This window comes from Camarhynchus parvulus, chromosome 1A (assembly GCF_901933205.1).
Source record: "Camarhynchus parvulus chromosome 1A, STF_HiC, whole genome shotgun sequence".
Taxonomy (NCBI): domain Eukaryota; kingdom Metazoa; phylum Chordata; class Aves; order Passeriformes; family Thraupidae; genus Camarhynchus; species Camarhynchus parvulus.
Genome location: NC_044586.1, coordinates 12,101,140 through 12,128,346, shown reverse-complemented (window position 1 = coordinate 12,128,346; position 27,207 = coordinate 12,101,140). Strand labels below are relative to the sequence as shown.

The 27,207-nt window shown below is 39.4% G+C and overlaps 1 protein-coding gene across 2 annotated transcripts; it reads left to right on the top strand.

The window, feature by feature from the left end:
- The first annotated feature begins 155 nt into the window (after positions 1–155).
- On the top strand, positions 156–26,936 carry SLC13A4 (solute carrier family 13 member 4). 2 transcript variants are annotated; one of them, XM_030959978.1, is made up of 17 exons: positions 156–906; positions 6,404–6,532; positions 9,516–9,652; positions 9,874–10,055; positions 10,786–10,840; positions 12,449–12,488; positions 13,201–13,278; positions 14,901–15,079; positions 16,222–16,341; positions 19,083–19,184; positions 20,282–20,383; positions 21,437–21,534; positions 21,619–21,642; positions 22,637–22,767; positions 23,113–23,274; positions 24,750–24,887; positions 25,564–26,936. In XM_030959978.1, the coding sequence occupies exons 1-17, from the start codon at positions 742–744 to the stop codon at positions 25,699–25,701; spliced, it is 1,980 nt and encodes a 659-aa protein (XP_030815838.1). In that variant the 5' UTR covers positions 156–741; the 3' UTR covers positions 25,702–26,936. The 2 variants fall into 2 exon arrangements, with proteins under 2 accessions (XP_030815838.1, XP_030815841.1); XM_030959981.1 differs by lacking the exon at positions 21,619–21,642 and having other exon boundaries at positions 25,564–25,701.
- The last annotated feature ends 271 nt before the right edge of the window (positions 26,937–27,207 follow it).

The window sequence follows — 27,207 nt, the reverse complement described above, 5'->3', positions numbered from 1 at the left end:
GACTGGGTTTGGGACAATGGGTGGAGCAACTTCTACCTTCTGCAGTTCTCATTGGTGAATTAGAGTTGCCTGTAGCTTTTTAACAAATTTTTGTCTTGAGATCAAGTATAATCCATGTTGGAATTACTGCCCTGTGAATTCCAAGCTCAGGGCAAAAGTAGGGTAAAGGTAGATACAAAATAGAAGCAAAGAAATAAAATCTGAAGGATCTGCAAATGGAGGGGGGATTTGGTTTTTTCTTTAAAGAAGAAATACCTGAAAATTTACTTCTATGTATTGGAAAATAAATTGTTTGGTTTAGTAATCTTCCAGCAGAAAAGAAGCTGTATTTGAGATTTTCAGACTATCAAACAGGAGGAAAAGCAGCAGCTCAAAACATATCTTGCCTGGTTTATGAAAAGGAAACGACACTACTAGATGATGGAAGAAAAAAACTTTATAAGACATGGGAATAAGGATACAACACATCTACAACTGTGAGTCTGAATGAAAAAGAAAATTTGTCAAAAGACCACTATGCTCCAACTTGCAAACCTCTGCATGTTATGGTGTGATAATAATTTGGATGTTCTGGTGAGGCCTACCTAAACTGAATGTATTTTTAATTGAAAAACCTTTTCAAAACAACAGATTGAAGAACAAATAAAGTAAGAAAGATATTTTAGGTGGCTGTGGGAATAGGAGATGAGGTTGTGAGAGTTTTTTGGGGGAAATCCAGGCACAGGTGAAGGAAAGCGTGGCATGAAAATTGGAATATCTGAGGAACCAGAGAAGAATCTGAAGGAGAAGAAAGCCACCAGAAGGAGTATGGCAGTGATGAAGGAGATCCTCAGATCCAGAAATCTCCTGCTCGTTGTTCTCATTCCACTTCTGCTGCTTCCTCTGCCACTCATATACCCCAGCAGTGTAAGTACATTTTCATTTTCTTTTTAACAAACACTCTGAGTGCAGCAGGCAGTCCTGCTGATTAAGTTTGCAGCGTGCAAAAGGAAAGACAAAGATGTCAAGAAGCACAGATCTTAGAAAAATCAAAGACTCATCTTTGAAGGACTGTGAGGGTCACTGAGAAATCATCACTAAGAGCTAGAGCTGCCTTGAGTAGTGTCACAAGCAGAGCTGAAAAGCCAAGTGAAGCTAGAAAAGCACTGCTTTAAAGCAGAAATGTTGGATCTCTTTCTAAAATAATATTGTGTGGAAGGGGGAACATAACAAACACATCCATGACATTTTCTTGAAGGAGAGGTCTTGAAAAGGAATGCTTATCTGGGTGACAATTCATGGCACTGAGTGCTCCAGAGCAGGTGTGGGTTCCTCTGCTGGAACACTGCAGCTCTGACATTGGCACACTCAGCAATGCAAAGGGGGAATATCCTGTGCTTAACACACAGACCAGGGAAAGGAATGAGTGCAGTGGGTGCTCCTGACCCTGCTTTGGAGATACTGAATGCCTTGGCCACAAGGTAGAGTCTTCTCTTTGCACATCTCTGCAGTTGTAACCCATAAAATAGCAATGTTTTTCTGCTTAGAGAGGTGGTGATGTTTAATTTATCAAAATCTGCAATGTATTAAAAGTCTACAGCTTGTCCTTACCGATAGACCTAGACATAAATCTGTCCAAAAAAGTGCAGCAATATCCAATTCCACCCTCTACCCTGCTAAAGATTCATTCTTCCTTAAGGTATCAGGGGATTTATGAATGCTGGTACTTTACCCAATAGAAATGCAAAGGATTAGAAATTGCATAGCTGATTTCAGAAACAAAACAGTTACATTTTGTTTGGAAAATAAACCAGAATTCATAAAAAGGAAATATTCCTGCACCACTGAACTTTGTGTTGCACTTTGAGTTTTCCTGCTTTGAACTTCCATGCATCTTGGCTGTTCTCTTACAGCGCTTTTTCATCTCTTTTATCTCAAGAGAGGGAATGAATAACAGACAATTGTGCTCTTCAGGGAACAGAAAAGCTCACCCTTTCACAGAGGCTTGTTCTGCAGAGGGGTTTAATCTCCCCTGATGCCCCTGGAAGGGTGACATGAAAACAGATGCTCCCTGGCATGCTCAGCCAAGGGGATTGTAAAGCACCTTACGGCTGCTGAAGCAGGAGTTCACTGACAGGATTGCTGCAAGAATTGCTATTGTACAGTACAAGCTGCTCTGCACTGTTACTCTGCACCTCGTGGTGCTGCTTTGCTGCAAAGTGATGTGAAAATCCATCCAGTGGAGATTCACATCCACTTTGTGTATATGTGAGTGACCACAGAGGGTAAAGCACAGCTGACAATCTGAGCAAGAGCTGGACAAATGTTTATAGTGCTATTAAGAAAACATCCACACCACTTAAACTCAGCCAACAGTACACTGTCCAAGTGCTTTTGTGCAGATTTCATTTTGTTACAACCCACTGACTATGATTACTTTTTAAATATGAATATTAAATTTGATGCCTGCTTGCATGCTTGTGTTTTTGCAATTTTATTAGGTTTTTTGTCTTTTTTATAGAGATTAAAATTACCAGGTCATTTATATTTGCATTTCTGCAGGGAATCAGCTTGCAGTTTCTTTGATGATACCAGCACATCTCTGGAAATGTTAAAGGAGCATTACATGTGTAGTGGCAAGAGAGATCAAAGAGAGAACAAGGAGTAGGAATTGTTGGTAGATGCTGCTAATGGGAATAAAGTCCACAGCTTCTTTTATATTATTTTGTGAAAAGAAATGGTTGGGTGAAGAATGAATTTGAGAAAATTTGCTCGAATTCTTCTTCCCCTCCTGGAGTCATGACTGAACTTGTCCCACGTGTTTGGACATATATAAATGTCTTTCACGTAAAAAAAAGTGTGTGCTTTACAACCTGAGGGTCTTTTTCATTCTGTCCTTATTTCCTTCATCGTTTACAGTGGCATGTGAGCATTTTTGCTTTTTTTTTGTAATCTTTATCCGCCCCCCTTTTTTTTTTTTTGCCATGAAGCCACCAGAGATACCACAAGGAATGCCACATGATTTCAGTCAGCTGGGGACAGGCTTTCTGTGCCCACTGTTGCTGTGGCCACCCTGCACCCAGTCAAGGACATTTGGATGACTCCTGAAAGTCACCTGCTGGCAGAGCTGTGAGCATGTAGCATCAGGGGATGTTGGCACCTTGATATGCCAAATCAGCAGAATGGACCCTAAAGCACAGAACATGCTCTGGAGAGCCACAGTTGATACACTTTCATTCACCTTTGGTTTTATTTATACAAGCTGAAGGATGGAATTTCAGCATGATCCCATAAAATCAAAGATGTTATTCCAGAGGCTGGACTACCTCTTTGCAGAGCTTAACCCCATGTCTGCATGCAAGATATGCAATGGGCAAATAAGTGGGCAAATTTCCAACATAGAATTTATCCTTCCTTTTAATCATTCTGAGATCCTTGGACATTTTAGTTACAGAAGTTTTATGCATGACCCTTGGTGTGTAGTTTCTAGCCATGGCTTCCTTTCAGCTCTTCTTTTAACCTAAGGGGCTGACTGAAGAGACATAATTAGATTATAGTCCCTCCAACCATCACATGTTTTCCTATTCCCTGCTTCAAGCTCTGAGGTGGGTAAACCAGAATTTTTCAGCTGTAAAACAACAAGCGAGGATGGTGAAACAGTTAAAATTACACTGCCACTGCTTCAGTGTAATACTTAGTAGCTCTGGCAACCATTAATTAAATATATAAACTCAGTTCAATTAAATAGAAGAGATTAATATGGTTTCTCTTGGAAACCAACAGAGAAAATAAATAAAGTTGCCAGACAAGCCGATTAGGTTTTTAGTGGAGATTAGCAAGCTTGGCTTTCCCAGTACTTGCTTACGGTTTTGTACCATTTAAAAATGCAATTTATTTGGGTTTTTTCTTTTGTAAAATTATTACAGCCTAGTGTATAGGAAACACAAAGACTTAGTGCCTATCCCAGTAAGGTTTTGGTAGAGATGCAAATTCCCTCTGTCCTATTCCATTTTCACTACCAGCCTACTGTTTTTGCCACACACAGAGAAGTAATAGAAAATTACATACTTGCTCTAAGAAATTAGAGAGAAGTATATTTTTGGAGTGAGAAAATGGTTTGGATACCCCTTGGATCTTACATCTGGACTGCTCTAAAATAAAAAATCATTGATTCTTCTTTAAGTAGAAGTGTTTCTCCTCAGACAACTGCTGAATCTGATACAGAGCCCATGCAAACATTAGCAGAAACTAATGAGTTAAAAATTAAAAACGTGTTGGAGTCACTAGGTCACAAAAAAGGCCCCATGCTCTGCTCTCTGTGGAATATTAACCTTGAGGTATAATGTAGTTAAACATGACTGAGCAGCAAGTTGGCTTATCCAGAGCTAAATTTCTCCAGCAGCCTTTCAGATACTCTTTATAACCTCTCAAGTAATTGGAGTTTATCTGCTCAAAGGAAGTTACATTTTCTTATAAATTTATTTCAGTTATTTTGCTGGCCCTGCTTAATAGAATCACAGAGTCATAAAATCATTAATGTTGGAAAAGACTTCTAAGATCATCAAGTCCAACTGCTCACCCAGCACCACCCTGTTAACCACTAAACCATATTCCCAAGGGCCACATCCACATGTCCTCTGAAAGCTTCCAGGGATGGTGGATCCACCACCTCTCTGGGCAATCTATTCCAGTCCCTGACCACTCTACCACTGAAGAAATTTTCTTCAATATCTGATATAAACCTACCCCGACTTTGTTGAATTATAATTGTTTAGTTACACTTTTCTGAAGCAGGAGTCAGAGCAAGATCTGGCAGCTAATTTAAATCCAAACTTCTGAGTAATTTTGGCTACAATTCTTGCACAAGTAAAGGAAATAGTACATATCAATCTATCTTAACTTTCTCTCTTGGCTGTGTCATGCCTGTTGTTACTATAAGCTGTACTTAAAAAAAAAAAGAACATCTGATTGTGGCTCTTTTTTAGAGGTAATGTAAAAATGACGTCTATAAAGATGAATTTAAATACGAGCTATTGATTAATTCCATTGAACCCCAATCCCTCTATAATTCCACTAGGCTTTACCACCTTGTTCACAAAACTGATTGAAAACAGTGAAAGGTAAAACATGCTCTTTGATTTGTACAAAGATCTGTGAGAATTGCTTGGGAGACCTCTTGAAAGCTGCTTTATTTAGAAGTCATCCAGCCAGGATGGATGTATAATGTGTAAAATTAAATTTTAAGAGACTCAAATAGCATTTGTGAAAGGTGAATTTTCTAAACAATAGCAATTTGTGAGCTGTGACTCCATATGGCTCGATAGGTTCACATGGAGCATCTGGTGCAAAATGAAGAACAGATAAATTTATAGGTGGAGTAAATGAGTGCAGACCTATTAACTGCCATAGAACAGCAGATTAAGGCAAGTACAATACTTGGCTTCAAATTTGAGAAAGGGAAAGAAAAGGAAAAACCTTTTCTTGAGGATAGTTTCTGTAATTATTACCAGCAGACCTCCCCAGGTCTCTAAGTACAGAAACTATTGCTAAGTATAAGAAACTGAGCTTAAGGAGAGCTCCAGTGAGGGCCATAAATAAAGACATTTCTAAAGAAATGGACCAGAAGACTTCCATTCACTAGCTGTGTTTTCCTGTAAGAATATTCAGCAAATAGCACTTTTCTCTGTCATATCCCAGCTCCCCACGACTGCTCACCATGATGCTCTCATGCCTTTTTCAACTAGAACCTTGGACAGCAGCAAATTTGTTTGATTAGCCTCATTCACCCATTGCCTCCAACCCCTCAGGCCTGTGGTCTTCTTCCAAAGGTCTGTAGAAATTACCTGAGCAAATGAAATCAGCTAACAAATGTGCTTGCACAATGCTTGAAAAAACCCCCAACAAAAAAAAAAAAACCAAAAAACCTCCAACCCAAGTTTCCAGAGCATTTCCCAAAATAATTACAAGGCAGTTTTATGGCAAATATGAATGCTCTCATCTGGTCCTGAAAACTACCAGTTCCTGTCTTTGTCCAGGACTGGAGAGAAAAATATGCTGAGATAACAGGTCAACAGGTCTAATCTGAGGAGTCATGATTGAGTGCTTGGTAAATATTGGATTATGGAAATCAAACAAATATGCAAATGCATTTGAAACCATTATTTTGCTGATAAATAGGCTTATACCAGTGCTTTGCTGTGGATTATATGTGAAAACTTTCATTAGCATCATCTTCTGACTCTCTCCTTTCAGAAGGTAGCCAAGATTCCACACCCAAACAGCTGCAACTTTGGAGGTCCCAATGCACCAGTACAGTTGTTTTTGTTGTATTTTTTTTTTTTTTAAACACAGGCACCCACAGTCTGAAGAATCCTAAGGGTGAGTTCCCAGGGTAACACTCATCCTCTGTGCTGTGTCCCTGCAGGAAGCCTCATGCGCCTACGTGCTCATGGTGACAGCTGTGTACTGGGTCTCTGAAGCGGTGCCCCTTGGGGCAGCAGCCTTGGTTCCTGCCTTCCTGTATCCTCTCTTTGGGGTCATGAAGTCCAGCGAGGTCAGACCATTGTGTGTTTTTATCCTTTAATGTTCTTGCTCTCAGATAATTATGTGAACGAGGCCGATCTTAGTGCAGCGGCAAGACTTAGAGGCATGAGAGGCAGAAGTGCACATCCTGTAAGGTGCAACTGGGTCCCACCAGTCTTTTTTTCATCTGAAGATAGATATAGGATGTGAGAAAGGCTACAGGAGCCAGGAGAGGTGTCCATCCTATCAGCTCCTGTATCACCAACAATTACCAACACCTATTGCACCACAGGATCCCACCTCTGCCTGTCGCAGACATCTTTTATGAAAAATCCTTTCCTTAGGATTTTTTCTCCTGAGAAGCTGAGAGGCCTCAGGAACAAAATGTAAACAATGATTATCTGCTGCTGTGGAATGCAACAGGTGGAGCTGTGATTGGTCTCATGTGGTTGTTTCTAATTAATGGCCAATCATAGTCAGCTGGCTCGGACAGAGAGTCCGAGACACAAGCCTTTGTTATCATTCTTGCTTTTCTATTCTTAGCTAGCCTTATGATGAAATCCTTTCTTCTATTCTTTTAGTATAGTTCTAATAGAGTGTATATCATAAAATAATAAATCAAGCCTTCTGAAACATGGAGTCAGATCCTTGTCTCCTCCCTCGTCCTAAGGCCCCTGCGAACACCATCACATCTGCCCTCCTCAAATCCATGTGAACAGCAGCCAAAGGATTCACTGTCAAGTTTCCTTCCAGTTTTCTTTGTTGGGGATGTCATATAAGGCAAGAGGCTACATATGCTAAAACAAGTTACCATTTACTAGAAAAGACTAGATAATTTTGTTATCAAGCTGAGTGTCTAGCCTTTTTTCAAAGCTGTAACCTACTGTTGCACTGTAGCCATAAGTTTTTAGGCAAAGGAGTAGCTGTAGAGAAATGTCTCTATGATCAGCCCTGAATTTGCTTACTTGAGGTTTTTTTGAATGTTAATTTCTTTCATTATATGCCAAGAATTTATTTTATTTTCTCTGCAACTTTTTTCCCCTGCCTTCTTCTATCTCTTTTTGGGGGAGTGAGGGGACAGCACATTTGATTTAAGGATGAGTAATACAGATAAGAAGGCAGAGGAATGTGTAGCAAACATAAAATTGTTGGATTTCTCTCAAAATCTAGCACTGGGAATACCCATAAATGGATAGAAACAAGCATGAGCTGAGAGTTTAATGACTGCTTATTCCCCCAAGTTTTGTAATAAAATGAGATGCGTTTTCATACCAACACAATTCAGTATTTTCACAATCTTTTTTTCCTAACATAAAGGTAAAGTAGTTGGGCATTTTCATTAAAAATTTGGCAGCACATTGGAGAAGGAAATTTAATGTCAGCCTGAGAGAAATTCAACACAATAGCAAATAAAGTGACAGTAAGACTACTGCAAAGAATGTATTATTTGCTTTAGGAACTAAAATAAATCCCTGCATGCAAAAATAAACAACTCTGAAGCATTATTTCCAATCTGCTGTCCTGGATTGACTCTTGCCTAGAAAATTACTACTATTTAAGCTACAAATTACTCACAAGGGCTTAAGAGCATGAACCAGTGTGTCATATATATGTTTGCTGGTATTAATGAGACTATTAGCATTCACTTATTTCTCCAAAATGGCTATGAAAGGAATAAAGGAAAAAAAAACCCAGATTCTTCATGCTGCTTGACTGATGGATTTCCTTCATTCACCTCATTATTTTTCGAAAAGGTAGCAGGAAAATAAAGAAAGTTAATGAGAAAGAAACCAGTGGAAGAAAGCCAAAAAGGTGATATTTAAAAGTTCTGGCACACAATTATGATGGCAAAGTCTATTTAGTCACCATAGGGATTTATTAAATAAATGTCATTAAATATATAACTTGTTGAAAATTCCACAAAATGACATTATTGTCATTCTTGCATTTTATGGAAGAGCATCAGTATAACTGAGGACAATGGAAAAAATTATTGCTTCCTCTGATTTTAATTGTTTTAAAATGCTGGCACCTACATTTCATGAGAGAACTAGTTTTAAACAGAAGAAATTGCATTTTTTGAAAAATATTCCAGCAACAGCCTAGGAAGGATTGCATCAAAATGAAATGAAAAATTTTGCTAGACCCCAAGCATCTCTTTGTAACTCTTATTTTCTCCTATTTTGTTTGTTTTTACAGAATTATGTGTGTATGTTTGAGTAAGAATTCTATGGTTTGCTGAATTTGTCATTTTTGCAGTTGCTTCACAGAATATCTTCTCATATTTTAGCAAGACCCACAACCACAATTCCTGCTTTGGATATTTTAAATATTTTTGAATATTTTCCTGAGGCAGTGACGGGTTTTGCTCATTGTCTTTAAATTAAAGTTCTTACTCTTGAAACTTTTCCCTCTGTTCCTGATAAAATGGAAATGGATTTCCAATGTGACAAGTTTTGACACAGGATTTGTGGATCACTGCAGAAATATACCAACTCCTTTTTATTGCATTCAAAGAGCAAGTCCCAAAGGACTATTATTTTGATGCAGTAAGTTCTAGGGATGCCACATTTTTCCCAAAAGCTGAACAAGACAGAATAAAGATGGGCAAGATAAACAACACCTCCAGAAGGAAAAAAAACAGAGGAAGCACAGGAATAAGCTGCCTTCAGTCCACTTTTGTCTGTGCTTGTTTCCATCTGAGCCTAGCTGAGTGTGACTGACTCACTGCAGGCACTGAACATCCTGCTTGCAAATGTAACATTTCTCTTGATCTCTTGAAAACTCAGAAGCCTATAAACAACAGGGGATAGAGCCTTACTTGTAAACACAACAAGAAAAATATTAAAGAGAATATTTTGATTTATGAATTCTTCCTTTTCTTCAGCTCCCTGTCATTCTTACTTGAGGGAGCAAAAATGCACTGTGCTGTATTTCTTCTCATTCAGCATGCTTTCTGTGCAGGGTATTTACTGCTTTTTTAACTGGCTGCTTCCCCCTGGCCCTTAATGCAGGTGGCTGCTGAATATTTCAAGAACACAACTCTGCTCCTCATGGGTGTGATTTGTGTGGCAGCTTCTGTAGAAAAGTGGAATCTCCACAAGCGAATTGCCCTGCGCATGGTGATGATGGCTGGAGCCAAACCAGGCATGTGAGTGAACCTTTGGCTTTGGGGTAGTCTGAGGCTGAGAGCAGCACCTTGAAGCCACTCTGATCTTCCCATCCATGGGCAAAATCTACCTTGGTTTAAATCTACCTTGGTTTGGGGCATTTTTCATACCCATCTTTCCTTTCAGAGTTTGACAGCTTACAAATTTTTCCTCCTTTTTCTGCCACCTCCGACTCTCCGTGTTTCCCCACGCTGCACTCCAGGTTGCTCCTTTGCTTTATGTGTTGCACCACGGTGCTCTCCATGTGGCTCTCCAACACCTCCAGCACAGCCATGGTGATGCCAATCGTGGAGGCAGTGCTCCAGGAGCTGGTGAATGCTGAGGAGGAGTGCGAGGTCATCACGGCTGCAGGCAGCACCACTGCTGAAGAAAACAAGCCAATAGGTATTTGTCACTATTGGCATTCACTCTTTTCTCATTTGTTTGTCAGTGGCCTCACTTGTTGATACATATTACTGAAATTCTGTCCAGGTCAGATGTGTCTGACTTATACTGCCAAAAACACTGATATGTGCTCTTTGTGCTCTGATATTCCTTTTGTACTCTGATATTCCTTTTTGTACTCTGATATTCCTTTCAAAAAATGAAAGGGAATTTTAGAAGTAATGGAAGAATAGGAGTTGGGAAACAATTTATACTGAATCAGGGCATCTCCTGTAGCTGTGTGTCATAAACTCTTGGCCAAAGGATTTTACAGGGTTGCAAGGAAACCTTTGGGAATAAAGTCCAGGAAATTTAGAAGAGGCTCAGAAGTTTTCTCTTGACAATCCCATAATAAAAAATTGATAAGAGCTCTAAGGTTCATTTTGTTCATTCCTTCCCAGAAGAAGAAGGCTTAGGAAGAAAAGAATCTCTCTTTTCTCTCACTTTACAGTTTCCAGGCTGAAAATTATTTCGTCCAACCTTGTCTATTACTCGTAGGTATCATAGTCTTTTAATTGCCAGATACACATGATCAGTACAATACAAAATAATAAAATTCCACAACAAGGGGGCACCTGAGAGTGTTTGGACAAGGCTTTTGTTTGCAGCAGCTCCTCCAGGTGCAGTGGTGTGAGCCAGGGGCTGAGCTCAGCTCTTCCCCCAAGGGTTGCTCTCTGTTCCTCTGTTGCAGGTCTCGGTGAAAAGCATGGCCAGCCTTCCCTGGAGCTTATCTTCATCAATGAGGAGTAAGAATGAACCCTGTACACCAGGACTGGACATTTGAGCCCTACACAGGTTGCAATGAGATGAACCCAGGAGTAGAGCCAGGAAGGGCAAGCAGAATCTTACAAGTGAATGTGTCACATGTGACTGACAAGGAAGGCTTACATGATAAATAGGATAAATGCAATGGTCTGGATCTCACTAAAATTTGCGGTATTCATTTATTTTTTCAACACTGTGGATATTTTAGGGAGATGAAAAATATTTCAAGGGGTTTGAAAGCTCTTTTGAAATCTGAGTTTGTGCTGTGTAAGAAAGGGCTGTCCACAGGTTTTTATTCTGTTCCTCTGAAGGAACAGTGATGAAGAGGATCCAAGTACACCACAGGACTGCCCACAGGACATATCCAGAGGAACATCACTTACAAAGCATTCCTGAAGAAAGTCTAAACTACCTACCTAAAGAAAGATGAGAGTGGGGGGCAGGGGGACATGGCAGGGGAGAACCCACAAAAAACCACCCCTCCTCCCCTACAAAATTCGTAGAAGATTTCTTTAAATATGGACAAATTTCTTCAGAGATTTGAAACACCAGTAGTTTCGATTTGGGGAAGAATCTAGTAAGGGGAAAGGGTATATCAAGTAAAGGAATAATTTCTTTGTCAAACTATCTAATCAAGCATCAGTTCAAGATATACAAGACAGTATACAAAGCTAATGTTCTAAAAATTTATTATAGGCCAATTCTGAGGAGCATCTTATGAAGTGTGAGAACAAAATTGCACAGTCTCTTTTTGAGCTCCTCCTGTATTGTTTGCAACTGCTCCAAACTAAAGAGAAATAAGTTCCTTTTACTTTAAATTTTAATTTGCTTTAAAACAAATATTATAATTCAAACAGTACAGGTTGATGACTTTAAGTTAACTGGCAAGATCTAAATAGTTTTCTCATTAGTCTAGAGACTATTTGGGTTCTCCAATATTCCTTCAGTTATCTCTTTTTATCCCAGCCATATTTTCTATGCAATATAGAATCAAATCTTCAGATTGGCATTGTGCCATTAATCCCTTTAACCCCTATTGAAGAGTATATGTGGGATATTTCAAACAGAACTATTATTAAAATAGGATTACTTGGAAAAGAGCTTTGAATTTGGCAGGAAAAGTAGCACATCTTCTGGAAATAAGTTCAGTGGATTGTTTGCATGATCCACATGCCACACAGGGCAGGTTTTAGGGAAGGCTTTAATGTGGTACAGGTGGGTACTCAGAAACAGCATTGGAAAAGTTGGCAGAGGAAGAACTTGACTAGAGCAGGCAGCAGTGGTGCTGGATTGCCTGGTGAGTCACTCCACAGAGAATGGAGTCCTCTCCTAGAATGGAGCAAATACTACCAAGAAACAATTTTTTTCTTGCATGGAGGTGGAACTCCACATTTACACAGCTAGAGATTGAGCTATGAAACACAATAATGACTTATTTTTTGGCCAAGAGCCCACATAAGAGATTCGAATAAGTGGTATTCAGCATTTCAGTAGGCACTTGTTCTCCCCTCCTATCCATGATGTGTGCCTCTTGCAGAAGCTGGACGAACAGGCATTTTTAAAGCACATTTTCCTTTCTTTGTTTTTAGCGCTACTACTACTGACTTCAGCTCCTTGGTGCGCTCAAAGGTATTGTCATAGGTGGTGTCTTCTGTGCTACACTGTCTTCTAGTGCAGGAACAAGCAGAGCAAAATGCACACAGCTCTGAAAACAATGCTGGTCCCTTTATTTCAAATGTGTGGTGGTTGTTGGCAGAAATTAGGTATTGCAGAATGTCCTGCTTTGTATTTAAACTGTCAGTTTGCTAGCACAAATCAGTTGGGGAACATTAGCTCCAAAACGGCAACTACAGAAGCACAAAACAGAAGCCTGTTGTACTCCTTGCTGGAGATCCTGAGATCCAGTCAGAGAATTAACAATTCCATATGGTTTCTAGCAACTTCAGATATGATCTTTTATTGTTCCAGTATTGCCAGCTTCTGGAGCTGAGAATTCTTAAGTTGCTGCAGCAGCTTGTACACATCACAAAGTCACAGGCTCAAGGGACCTATTAGAGTCTCAGACATGCCAGAGGAAGACCTAATCTCATTATAATTTGACTTTAAAATCACTTTAAAAGAAAAAAAGCAGGGGGTTTAAACTTTTTTTTCCCCAATGTAAAATTAACAGCTGATTTTAGTGGGTTGAGTTGTCTTGTAGTTTTGGAACGTTTTTTTCTTTTTCCTTTTTTGCCCCCAAAGCCTGCCACCCCAGTACCTTTTGCAAAGCATCACAAATTCACAAAGTGCCCCATGGAACACTAATCCAAAGGCTAATCCAAAGGCATTTTCCTCCTTGCAGAGTATGAATGGTGTGCACATGATAGCCAACCCTATTGGAACAATGAATTCTACCAGCAATGGGCAGCACCTGCCTCAGGTAAGGAAATGTCAGACCTGGGGGTGAGGCAAAAGACAGATGTGGATATCACCTGCTCCCGACTGTTTCATATTTGTTCCTTGAAAGGATCATTTTCCATCATGCCAGCACAGCCCCAGCTTGGCCCTTTGCCAGTTCTTGCTCCCATTTAGATGCACCCAGCACAGGTATGTTCCCTTCCCCAATGGCTGGGACAATTCATTTAGCTTTACATCCAGTAATGTGATCACGAGTTTCCTTCATTATTTGACTGTAATAGCCACTTTGTTTCTGCAAATCCTCCTTGGAAAATAGCCCAACTCAAAAATAACACCCCCTGGCACACAAAACCCTCCTCAGAATGAAAAAAGCAGACCATTAATCTGTTCAGCCCCTTTGTTGGGTACTCTTAGTATCCACTTCCTTTTTGTCTTCCAAAATATCCAGCCTCAAAATCCTCCATTAAACCAATTCATTCCAGTTTTTCTGCTTCTCTTGAGATGATCCAAGAAGAGATTGCTGGATTGCTTGGATGACAATTTTGTAGTGTCCTAATGGCATAAGTTTATGGGCATGAAAGAATAGGCTAAAATCAACACACGAATTTACATTCACAGTTCAAAAATAAATAAAAATAAAAATTAGTAAATATAACAAACCTTTTTCCTCATTCTACCTTTTTTCCCAGTATAAGAACATGATCTACCAACACAGACATTTTCTTGTCACTAATATGAAAGCTTCTTTTGGAGCAAAATTTTCTGGCATCTTTTCCTTCCATATTCCCATTGCTCAGCCTTTTCCATTCCGTTTTAAGATCCCCAGCATTCCATCCCTAATTACAGGCCCTGAGCTAGTTTAAGTGTGAAAAGTTCACCAAGCCTTTGTGTGGTGGCTGCTCCTAAGCCTCAAGGATTATGGATTCCTTCTGCTCAGTGCTGGAATCCTGTCCCTACAGCCCTCAAAGGCTTTTGGTACCCCACTGATATTCCAGTCAGACCTGGAGCTGGCCCAAACCTTAGCCAGAAGTCTGATTACTGCTTGTTCTACATTTTTGTCACAGACCAGGCCATTTTAGCCTCTGGGACAAGTTTCCAGGACTGATCCCAGTTAATCCCTCTAAAGAAAAACCTGGCCTCTCTTACACAAACCTGTTGCTTCTCTGGGCCCCATATTATAGCAAATCAAAGGCGCCTCTGATGAAGGGGAGAGAGAATGATGCATCTGACTCCATGGATATCAGAAGGCTAATTAATTACTTTATTATACTATACTAGATACATTTCATCTAAACTGAATCTGCCAAGTACTCAGCCCTGCACACAGCTGCTCACACTGCACAGAATCTCATGACTGTCAGCCGACAGTCCCAACACACAAGGAAACAAAGCATCCTCACTTTGGATAAACAATCTCCATATTTCATTCTACTTTGACACAACACAGGCACAGCAAGTGGTAAGAATTGTGTTTTCCCTTTCTCTGAGGTTCAGAGAATGTGAATCTCAGAGATCCCTGGGGAGAATTGTGCCTTGCTTTTCTCTGTGAAGAGAAATGTGGAAACACCATGTCACTCTGGCATTGGAGTAAGCTGGGCTGCTATCCTGATCACCTGCTTTGCTTGTGAATATGTCCCCCCACAGGCTCAGATCCTGGTGCTGCCCCCTGAGCCCTCAGAGCTGAGCAGCAGGTACCAGACCAGGCATGACCACATGGTGTGCAAATGCCTCTCGCTGAGCATCTCCTACGCAGCCACCATCGGGGGGCTGACCACCATCATAGGCACCTCCACCAGCCTCATCTTCCTCGAGCACTTCAACAAGTAAGTGGCACTGGGATTTGGTGAGATCACCATCATCCTTGTGGGTCATTTCCTACCTCAAGGAACCCTAGGAAGAACACTCTCCCTAAAGGAAAATTTGCTTCTTCTTCTACTTTAATGTTATTACCAATGGTTAATGTTTGAAGGTTGCTACATACCCATGTCTTTCCCTCATGCAAAGTAAAAACTCCTCAGTGTGGTAACACTGAAGTTTCTCCAAAAACTTCTTTTGATTTGACATAGTGGTTATCATGAAAGGCAGCAGCCACTCTAGAAAAGTAAACGCTAAAGCTATGAAGATAGAGCAAAAGAAGAAATGTTATAAAAACAGCTGCTCAACATGTAGTGCAAAAATACCCAACCAACTTAGATATGTGGCCTTATGCATTTGTTTCAGAGAAGATGAGAAGCAGCTCTCTGATCACTTAACTATTTCCTTTATCATAGGCCCAGGGTTCTCAAAGACATGAATGTTTCAATGTCAGACACATGAATGTTTTTCTGTCAGGAGATGGTGGCACTTCTCATGTACAGAAACACATCCAAGCTCAGATCTGATTCTGACCATCTACTGCTACCACTACTGCCTTGATATCTCTCATTTCTCTCTCTTAAATGGTAGCACGGAAAGCTAAGTTCAGAAGTCATGCTTAATCCAAGGATTTGGATTTTACAGAATTTTCCAAGATCTTGCTTTTACAACATTTGTATCAAATGCACACATCCAACATCTTTGTCAGGGCACAGCAGAATGTTGTCAATATTTGTGTGGCCCATGAGAAAACAGAAAGAGGTTCTGGGTGAAATCATTCTGAAGACTGTCAACCCTAAAAGAAGCTTTAATATAAACCACAGGTAGGGATGGAGTTTCTCTTCAGGTATCTCCAAGTGTTTTTGAAGCTGGCCAGACAATCCAGACCATCTGGTGTTAAAGGTTTGGAGAGCTGCACTGTTTGGCTGTTGGTTTCACTCTGCATAGGTAATGCAGCTGTTTGCAAATGCAAACTGATGGATTTTTTCTCTCACCCCGTGACAGATAAATGTGCTTATAGATGTGTTTGCAATTATGTCTGTTGGAGGTCTCTGTCCCTGTAGTGTTCTAACTTTTCATGCTCTAACTTCTCGTCTTTTTTAATTTACAGCCAGTACCCAAAAGCTGAAGTGGTGAATTTTGGAACCTGGTTTCTCTTCAGTTTCCCCATCTCCCTCATCATGTTGGTGCTGACTTGGTTCTGGCTGCACTGGCTGTTCTTGGGCTGCAAGTGAGTGAAAGTTGTTCAAGATATACAGATTACAAAAGCAGGGCATCTGCAGCTCCTCTCAAACATGTCTCCTAAAGAAGTTTTGACTGGCAAATGACAGAATTTAAGGCACAATTTCCTTCTTCAGAGGAAATCTCACTGCTTAGCTGCCCTGCATAGACAGCAGTGCAGAGTGTTGCTGCTTGAGATTGAAGTGCCCAGGCATTGCTGACAGAAATCCATACTAAGCATTCAACTGGTTCGGGGTTTTTTTCATTCTTATGACAATGAGGATTCCCTCATGGACCAAATATCTTAAGTCCTTTTGGAAAAGCACAGTTTAAAAGATTAATAGAAAAAAACCTGCAAGTTAACAAGTTACTTTTCAGATCTGTCTCCAGTTCAATGAAATTAACATAAAACCAATTAAAATTAAAGGTAAATAGACTCCATATATATTTCTCTTTAAAGTGGAAGGGACTTACAGCCTAAGAGACAAATACATTTAATACCAGTCCCTAAGTCCCAAAATAAGAAAAAGTTTCAGTCTTCTAGGTCATTTGTACTACATATTGTCTTTACAAAGTTAATGAAAACTGCCAAATGTGTGCATTTAGAATGGATTTGTTAATCTGCATTGAATTGTGATGCAGACACATTTACTCTGAATTAAATTTGCCTTAATTTGATTTAGTTCACTCTTAAAAGTAAACTGAATTGACATCACTATTTTACTCAGGACAATGAATAAATTGATAATGAGTTCTGCTTGCTGCTGACCTTGACTAGATTTGAAGAAGTAATTTAGAGGTGAATGGCTCCATGCCCCTCTCAGTCAGTCTCTGAGTCTTATAGCTCCAAATTAAAAGGCTAATATAAATTCCCTCTGCCACTTTTTTCTTTTAATCTTGAGGAGAAACAGGTCCTAACATGACCCTCAATTAATTTGGTTTGAAAACAAAAATTGAAATTCCACATTGCATCCAAGACTTCATGCTGATTAATGTTGTTCTAAATAATACCAGAGACTGAAGCATTATTGACTTCTTGAGAAGTAGTTGATTCCAAGGCTCCTTAATCTCTGACTTTATTCACTGCACTTCATTAAAGAATATATTATGTTGGGAGCTGGGCTTCAGTTCTTTGCCTTCACATCCTCCTGAGCCTGGAAACACTTGGAACCTGTTGAAACAGCTGCCTAATGCTTTTGCATAAATGTTTAATGAATTCCCGTAATGTTATTTTCCTAGGAAGCCCTGTGCTATCAATCTGTTATTGCCTGGCTTAGCTGGAACAGCATTTCAGACTTTAAGGCCTAGACCAGGTCAAGGGTGAAAGAGAATGGACTCATCAAAGGGTCATTGCCAGCAAAGAAGAGCTAAGGGTGGAAGTTACTACAGAACTGTCCTTTATAAACCATAGAGCTCTTCTCTTCCAGCCTGGAGGGCTCTTACAGCCTCGTCTCTCCCTGCTGGTAGATTTTACTGAAGTCTAACAGCAAGATTTGCAAGGAAATTTAAAATACCTATAGATGAAGAGCAATGCTAAGTGAGATAAAAAGATGTGTTACATATTTGCCCATGTGAAATGCACCCCCTGGTTAAGCCCTTCTGTTGACCAGACCGGGCCTGTCTGGATCTTGAGCAATGGAAAGGAATTTGAGAATCTGGCCTTAAGCAGATACATTGAGGGAGATTGCAGTCCATAGTTTGGCCAGGATTACAGCTTGGGTGCCTAGTGAGGTACCCAATGAGATATTGAAATAGCAGGAACCATAAAAGCATCTATTATCACCCTAAAGAACCATAAAAGCTGTGCTGCCATGGTACCTGAGTCACTGCTGCTGCCTCTTTGAGACTGGCTTAGATCCTGTTACACCCCTATGGCTCAAAAGACAGCTAGGTAACACTTCTGGAAAGAAGAAAAGGAGAGGGTTAAAGTGAGCTTCAAAGCATCTTCATTTCAATTAAGAATGTCCATGCTTTCTTACAGAATGAAGGAAAACTGAATAAACTAAGGGATTCACTTAACATCCATACAAGCATATATGAGGCTCAATATATGCAGCTAGGAAATGTGTTTTCATGTCCCTGGCAGGAGTGCAGGCATTTTTCACCTAGGCAAAACACCAGGGTGACTCCATTGGCCTCTGTGGTGCTTTTCTGGCTGTGCCTGATTTATAAACAAATGTTACTATGACAGTATAAGCAGAAGCAGACAGGTCGTGGCAGCTAATGGGATCCCAAGCACAGCTTTCCCTCATTATGAATCCTGAATATTCAAGGCAAATACGGTCTCAAAAGCCAGAGCAGACCCCAAATATGTTGGATAATCCAGGAAAGCATAGTTAGCCCATGAAAAATTTCTATTGATAGCTGACCTCTGTCACAATCTCTCCACGTGATGATAGACACTAGCTGCAGCTTTGGGAGGTTTCTGGCAGCTCTTTGAGGAAGCCTACGCAGAGGGAGCCCAGCCATGGCTCAAGATGGCTCAGTGATACCAATCAGCACTAGTCAGAGCACCCTGGGAACCTTCCAACTATGTCTAGAGTTGAATCTTAAAAGAACTTGAAATCAGATTAATCAAATAGCATGCACAGTAATTTCCTTTTCCGTTGCCATCAGGCCTTGCCTCAGTCACATCTTCTCCCAACAGCTCCTGATACCAGAATTTTCAGTCTACTCCATTGCTGGAGATTTTTTTAATTACTTTTTCCCTCCCTCTTTATGCTCTTTCCTAATTTTATCATGCTATCTCAGTTTTAAAGAGACTTGTTCTGTGAGCAAGAAGAAGAAGACCAAACGGGAAGAAATGTCAGAGAGAAGAATTCAAGAGGAATACAAGAAACTGGGAAACGTTAGGTAAATCAGACCTGCCTTCCTTGGGAGTTTGTCTCTCATTGTCTCCTACTCCCCTCCATGTTGCCTTGGGCTCATGTAGCTTATTCTAAAATTCTCAGCTCTTTTTCCTCCCCTCCAGTATAGAAATAGAACAAAATGCAAAAATGAACTAAAATCAAAGACTTTGTTACAAGCATGTGTGCTAACATGCAACTCACTTATTTCTGAGGGAAAAGGGAAAAGAAAAAAAAGATTCGAGTTTATTCCAGGGTTCAAAGGTTATCTGAGTCCAGGTTTGTCTTTGAACCCTAAAGGACCCCTTCTCCTAATTCAGGCACATACTTATTTTAGAGGATATAAGTTCAAAAAAGGCTTTTTCCCATGCCATGCATTGTCCAGCTTCCCCAGTTGCCCATAATATTTATGCATGATGGCAAGAAATGTCTCTTGAAAAGATTATTTGGCAACATTTTCATTTTCAAAAGGGCTGATATGCCACAGAATTCCTTCTTCACAAAACATTTTTATGCTGTTTACCTGAAATATTGACAGATCAACTGCCTGAATACAATAAACTCTGAAATTAAACTGTTGTTCAGGGTGTGCCTAAATATGAAATCACTCTTAATTTAAATCTATGCTAAATTAAAAATCCTCAAGCCACCTCAAGTATCCTCAAGTCACCTTGTGTGCACCATCTGTGCTAATTTACATTGCCATTTTCTCTTAGGCTTTCTATCCTTCTAAAAAATGCAGGAGAATGTGTTTACAGTGGAATGCTAATATGAACTTCACCTTGTTAACACATTTAATCAGATAATAATGCAAATACAAAACAAGCATCTGGAAATATTTTCCTTCAGGTCTTGCCCATGAATGATAGCATTGCAAATACAGATGGATATTTTTTGCCTATTTCTTACTGGGTTTAGATGGTTCCCAGCTGGGAGCCAAATCTAGAATTCTTTCATTCAAACTAATCTCCCTTGCTATTTTTAATATATTTTTTATCCTTTTTTTGAAGACACTTTCTACTTTCTTACTTCTTCTGGAACTTGCTCTTCAGTTTTCAGACACACTTGGAATTACTTCCTTGCTTTCTCTCTTTTTATTTCTAGCTATCCCGAGATGGTGACTGGATTCTTCTTCATCCTGATGACCTTGCTGTGGTTCACTCGTGAGCCTGGCTTTGTGCCAGGATGGTCATCTTTTTTTGAGAAGTGAGTAAAATCTCCATAACTACTGCAGAGGAATACAACTTGGCTTCTTATGACTTTCTACAATAATTTTTCCCCCTAAGACATCATTGGACACATTTAATGAAGCAGTGAAAATGGAGCCTTTATTCAAAAATTAGGAATTTTTTTCTTAAATTATATTTTTTTCGTATAGTGAAAAATTCCATTCTTTCTCAGTATTCAAAGTGAGTTAAGTAGACAAAGTAAATTAAACCATTTCAAATGTAAAAGAATAGGAGGGTCAGATTTTGAGCTTAAAATATTTTAGTGCATTCATAAAGAAGTCTTCACTAGAATATATTGCAACTATAATTGAAATTAAAATTTTTGACAAAAAGTGTTTTATCAAGAAAATGTCCATTCAATTAAGTATTGCTGAGAATGGTGACTAAAGCAAATAATTTTTCTTTTATTTTAAATAATATTGAAACAAATTATATTAAAGCTTGCTATAACACACTTTGCACATCAAAGAATAAGTGATTTGAATGTAAGTTTTCCTTATATTGCTACTGTATAAAATTAATTTTTCATTCCAATTTTGACAGAAAAACAGTTTCTAATACTGTGATTTTCTGATGATCACTGGAGTTTGGTACTCCCCAGAATACTTTTACCGAAAGCGTTTTAAACATTTAATTTAAAATCAATCTACATTTCATTTCTAAAGGATCACCTGGGTTTGGCTTTTCCCCAGAATGTGTTTACTGTTTCTTACACTACAGTAAACACACTTGTTTTTTGTACCTCCAAGTTAATAGATTTGTAAACCAAAAGGGATTATTTGTTTTTCAACCAGAATATTGAAAATTGTTGAGCTGTGATTGAAGTTGCCTACCAGAGTCAGTTTAATAAATGGGAAAAAATTCAATTTGTACTCTTGATATGCAGGAATATTTTTCTAGTGGGCTGTTAGTATGACTTCAGATGTGGGAGTACAACTGCACCTGCAGAAATGTGCTTGGAGCTATGTACCTGGTTTGGAAATGTTTCTGTTAAAGTGTTTTTATGGAAACGTTGCTATTTTTTCCTTAGGAAAGGTTACCGGACGGACGCCACTGTCTCTGTATTTCTTGGGTTTCTCCTTTTCCTGATTCCAGCAAAAAAGCCATGTTTTGGAAAAAGAAGAAAAGGTTAGAAGAAGGCAGTAAGAAAGAGAATTGGTACATTTTTCAATGTCTAATGATTTTTTTTTTGTTATTTTTGTCTGTAAAAAGTTCCAAGAAGATACTTTTATGTTGGTAAGTCAAGGATACCAGCCCTTCCTACATCAGACCCCCTTTTCCTCGGCTGTAATTCATATTGTCCAGAGGATGACAAACTTCAATCTGAGACTGACACCTCTTCTATGCTAGCTAGAGTTATTAGACTTTAGGACTGAGGACTCAGCTTTGGGAAAGGTTTAGATGGAGTTACATATTAAAAAACCATAGTGCAAAATCAGCTCAAGAGAAACTCCAGTAAAAAAATTGGTCATCACTTATACAGTGGAAATCACTGTAATGTCTTAAGATAAACATAAAAGAGGTCATAGAGTGCCAGACAATGTTGCAATTTTGTGCAATACTTCTCTCACAGTCTTCTTGATAATGAGATTATTTCACATTTCTTTTTGGGTAGCACCCAGTGGTTTGATCACTTTGCTGCACCAGTCTTTCAGCAGTGCTGTATGACAGTAGAATTGTCTGCACAGTCTTATGTAAAGATTATAAATGTATAGAAACATATATTTTTCTGCTGTCATATATTGTACAGGTTTTAGGAAAATATTAGACTCTCTAACTCCTACTTTAAGAAAATACTCTGGCACTGAAAAAAACCCTAATGTCCTCAGATAAAATCTAGGGGCCTAAATGCACTTTATCAAGCATCATGGCCTACTTCATAGCCCTTCTTTGATAATATAACCCCACTGTAACACCATCTCTGTGGTCTACAAATATATGCACATGCAAATCACAACACAGCACACAGTCCCCCAAAAAGCTGGAACATGAGAACACAGGGGTTTACTACTATTTACATTAACAGAGCAGCCAAGGGAAAGTCAGGATGTTTGGAATTAATATGCTGCATTTTGTGAGGCCAGGCTATCCAGAGAAACAGGCTATGCACTGCCTCTTTGCTCTCTCAGGTAGTTCCATGCATCTTCAATCATTTCTCTTCTTGTGAAAAATGTGAAGGTCTTTGCTAATAGGGCAGTAAAATACTGGTCACACACTTTATTTCATATAGGAGATGGTGAAAAGTCAACAGAAATTAACCCACTGGAGCCCATCATTACCTGGAAGGACTTTCAGAAGACCATGCCCTGGGAGATTGTAGTGTTGGTTGGTGGAGGTTATGCCTTAGCAGCTGGATGCAAGGTACTGGTGTAGATTTTTTTTAATCCTCCTTCCTAAACATATTATTAACTTGCTCTTTTATTCCTTTGCATGCTCCTCAATTTGGATTTATGATGTGGATACTTTAAAGTTTGTACATAATGCAGTAGGCAGCACTCCCTGCACTCAATATATGTCTTTCTTGCTATTCATTAAACACTGCAGTGAAATCTAGTTTACTGAGCAAAAGGAAATGCAGAAAGCATTGACATGAACTTTGGTTATTTGCTGGTGGGATTCTCTGATGTAAATTGCCACAGAAAGAAGAATCTGTTTGACAAACATGGCAAATATTTAGTAATTCATGTGCTTCTGTCCTTTCCCCAGACCTCTGGCCTCTCTACATGGATTGGACGTCAGATGCTCTCCCTGAGCAGCCTTCCTTCCTGGGCTGTAACTCTGCTGGCTTGCATTTTGGTGTCCATGGTAACAGAATTTGTTAGCAATCCAGCAACCATAACCATCTTTCTGCCTATTTTGTGCAGCATGGTGAGTTAAAACAGTGACATTTTTAGTCTGTTGTTTCCTCACAGGCTTGTGGGAATTTTTCAGGATGTCAGGATCTTGGCACTATGTCCACATGAAACCCAGCCTCAGTTCCCAAGCTACTGTTCTGTAGTCTTGAAACTAGGAAAAAAAAACCATAATTGGGCAGCCAAAAGAATATTTTAGCATCATGGAATTTATAATACTTCTCAGACAAAGTGCACTGAGGAATTCATATGCCAGGTACAAGAAAAGGTGATTATGGAATTAACAAGTTAGGTGAATTTCGCATGAAGCTTGAGATGCTTTTGTCAATGTGATTTTAAATGTCTTGTTCATTACTTAGTAGTCACCTGCTCTCTACTTGCGAGAAAAGACTGGAGTGCTGAATTTTATTTCAGATTTAGAAATGTTCAAGGGGTTGATCTAGTAAAGCATACTATCTTCCACCATGGAAGCAGAGATGTTTGTAAGGGGCAGAAAAAAATCAGGATGCCATTGACAAAGGTAGAAGAAAGAGAGAGTAATTTAATTTTATATTGGAATAGCAGTTACAGAAAATTTCCCTTTTTAATGTAATATGAAACTTTTCTGTCCAAGAATGGAGGTCATTAATCGTCTTTCCCTATTTTAACTATTTTATGGGATTGTCCCAAAGCATATTATGTGAACAGTTCTGAGTTAATATTAAGATGTGGCCAGATCACAAGATGTGATTGTGTTTTTGTGGCTTAGGAGTTCAGATTTGCTTCTGCTCCATGCAGAAAGAGATTCTCCTGAAAAATATTTAGAGCAGTAATCTACTTGTAGTGTGAACTGCCATCTTAAGGCAGACTCTCTTTTCAGATTGCAAAAGTAACCTGGAGACACTTCCCTCCCCCAAATGGTTGTAACCTTGTTTATCCTTCTCTTTCCCTCTCATATAAAACTGGGCCAAAGCAATGCAAATTAAAATGGAAAATTTTACCACCACTGAAAACTTCATTCTTTAGCTCACTGTAAAAAATATTCCATCATCTCTGCCTTCTCACCATGCAAATTTGGATCATGAACAGCTGGTTCTCTTAACCAGTGTTCAGGAGGACATCACATAATGGTCTCAGCATATTCAGCAACTGGAAGAAGCAAGTTCTTTGTGTTAACCTGTTGTGACTTCTTGTGGATAAAGACTGAAGCAGCAGTCAGTGTTAAACAAAATGACACAGAGAACAAGTGGGACAAAGAGTAAACGTGTCCTAATCGTAGCAAACTCCACCCTTTCTCAGTGTGAAATGTCCCAAGAGAGATCCCTGGAGCATGACCAGCTCAAAATTATGGCATTGCTCTAAAAAAAAACCCAACCAACCGAAAAATACTTTCACGCTTAAGTTTAGAAATTAGGCAGGTGTGATTCACAGCAGAGAGGGTCCTTTCATAGTCATTGTCAGCTGTGACTTTTATTGATCAGGTGAAATACCTCTCTCCCTCTGTTCCTCCAGTCAGAAACCTTGCTTATCAACCCTTTATACACCCTGATTCCTGTCACCATGTGCATCTCATTTGCGGTGATGCTGCCCGTGGGTAACCCTCCAAATGCCATTGTCTTCAGCTATGGGCACTGCCAGATCAAAGATATGGTGAGTCCTGGCACTGGCTCTATCCCCCCATGCTTCATGCAACTCCAACACCTAATCCCACATCAAGCAGCTAATAACATTAATAATAATAATAGTAATAATAATAATAATAATAGTATTGGTGCGATAATAATGACTGTATTGCTGCTAATATCAAGTACTGATGTCTGAACTGCTCTTACACAATAGAGCTATCAGGTTAAGAACAACCACAGATCTGCTGTGCACACATTTCTTACTTGTATTTTTTTTTATGAATGTAATGGTCTAAAGAGGTTTAAGACATACCATCCTTTTTGCACTGACCTACTAAGACAAGCACAAGAGAGTATAAGAAATTAGATTTATCACATAGCTCCACAGCAAGTCGTGTATCACTCTGTTATGTGTGGTTTATCTCCCCATTCTGATTATCTGATTGAGAAGTCCAAGTGACAAACTCAGCAGTTCACAATGAACTGCATCAATCTCTAACCTGAATATTCATTCCTGAATACTCCAACATATACCCTGACACATATGCTCTCATTTATGCTTCTTTTTTTGCTCTAGAAATCACTATACATAAATTATCACACTATATATGAGTCAGTATAAATTCTACAAACTGTTTTTTTTTTATTTTCCTATGTAACTGTTTTCCATTAAATTACTCTGGTGCATTTTGCTTTTGCAGGTGAAAGCTGGCCTGGGTGTAAATCTGATTGGCCTGGCTGTTGTCATGGTGGCCATCAATACATGGGGAATTAGGCTCTTCCAGCTGAACACCTTTCCAGAATGGGCAGCAGTCAGCAACATCACAAGCCACACATAATCTTCAACGAAAAAAAAGAGAAAAAGTGCAAGACCAAAGCAAGTTGGGACAAAATATTGAACCTACGTTTCACATATGAAAGAAAGAAGGAAGCTTGAACTAGGATCCGTTGTAAAATCATGAAGAAAATCCACTGGGAGGTCTTGTGCAACAGCTTTTCAGTTCTGAAAATCAGTGTGAGTTAAAAGGAGAGATTAGCTTTGCTCTATTGCTTTCTCTGGGATACCATAACTCAGAAAAAATCCACTCCTCCAGGTTATTTCCCTATAGCTTTTTCATGCCTTAGAGCAGTTACATAGGACTTGTATGCAGGACTCAGCGGCAGAAGACAAGTACAAAAACACTGCTGTACACAAACACAGCAGCAGCAGATTCAGTCCTACTATTGACTCCTACACTGAATGTAGGCTGAGCCTTATTCCCAAGTCCAGAGGAGTTTTATAAGCCTACTTCTTTTGAAGGCAAATTATTCTTGTTTTTTGAGATGACTCATCACTGTTTTGCAAAAACCATTTTTCCGTCTAACTCATATGAGCTGGTCAGAAATCCAGCTACCAACTACCGGCGACAGTGCTTCAAAGGGATGATAGAAACCTCCAGAGAGGAAGGAGAAATCTCCTTGGAAGGAGAATATGGGGTTTTTTTCCACACAGCACTAGTATAAATTTCCAATATTGCAGTACTTGCAGTCTCAGCTTTGGAAGGAAGAGTTTCAGGAACAGAAAGTTTTGTTGAAGACCTTCTTCATCATTACTGCAGTGGGAGCTCTTTCAGCAGGGGAAGCTGTGATCAGCAAAACCATATCAGGCCAACAGCCCCTATCACTCTCCTGTCTCTTTGGCTGCTGTTTAATTATGCACTTATGGTTCCCCTGACTGAGAAAGTCCCATTCCTGATGTCACTCAGTGCTGCTCCATGAGTAAGAAGGGAGAGGGCTGAAGTGGAGTGGTGCTGGTGTATCTCTCCATCCTGTGCATTCACTAGAATCTCACACCCCCTGCTCTCTAGCAGCCCAGAGAGCAGGAACTTCAAATGTAGGAAACTGTGGCATAAAGTAAATAACTACCAAGCCCACAGGCCAATCTCTTTATCTCTTATCAATAAAGTGAATGCCCTGCTTTCCTCACTGGATCTCTGTGACACCCATTAAGTCTTCTCATGTATTATGTCCAGTTTTTTAATAATTTCTTTAATGACAATACATTTAAGCTGTATATTAGAATGATTAAATCTCATGTAATCACACATACACTTTAATGAATTTTTGTGCTTTCCACTTTTAATCTAGGCTCTCTAGATGTGAATGTATTCTGCAAAAATAAAACGTCAATAAAATAAATTATTCACTACTGCACATTCTGGTGCTCCATGAGCATACAAATTGAATATATTTCACCCATAACCCACCAAAACCTTCGAGAAGCAGAGTTGAAACAGCAGGAGGTTTTGGTTTACTACTTCTGTCAAAACAGAGGCATCCCACAGACTCATCTTGAAAATAAACAG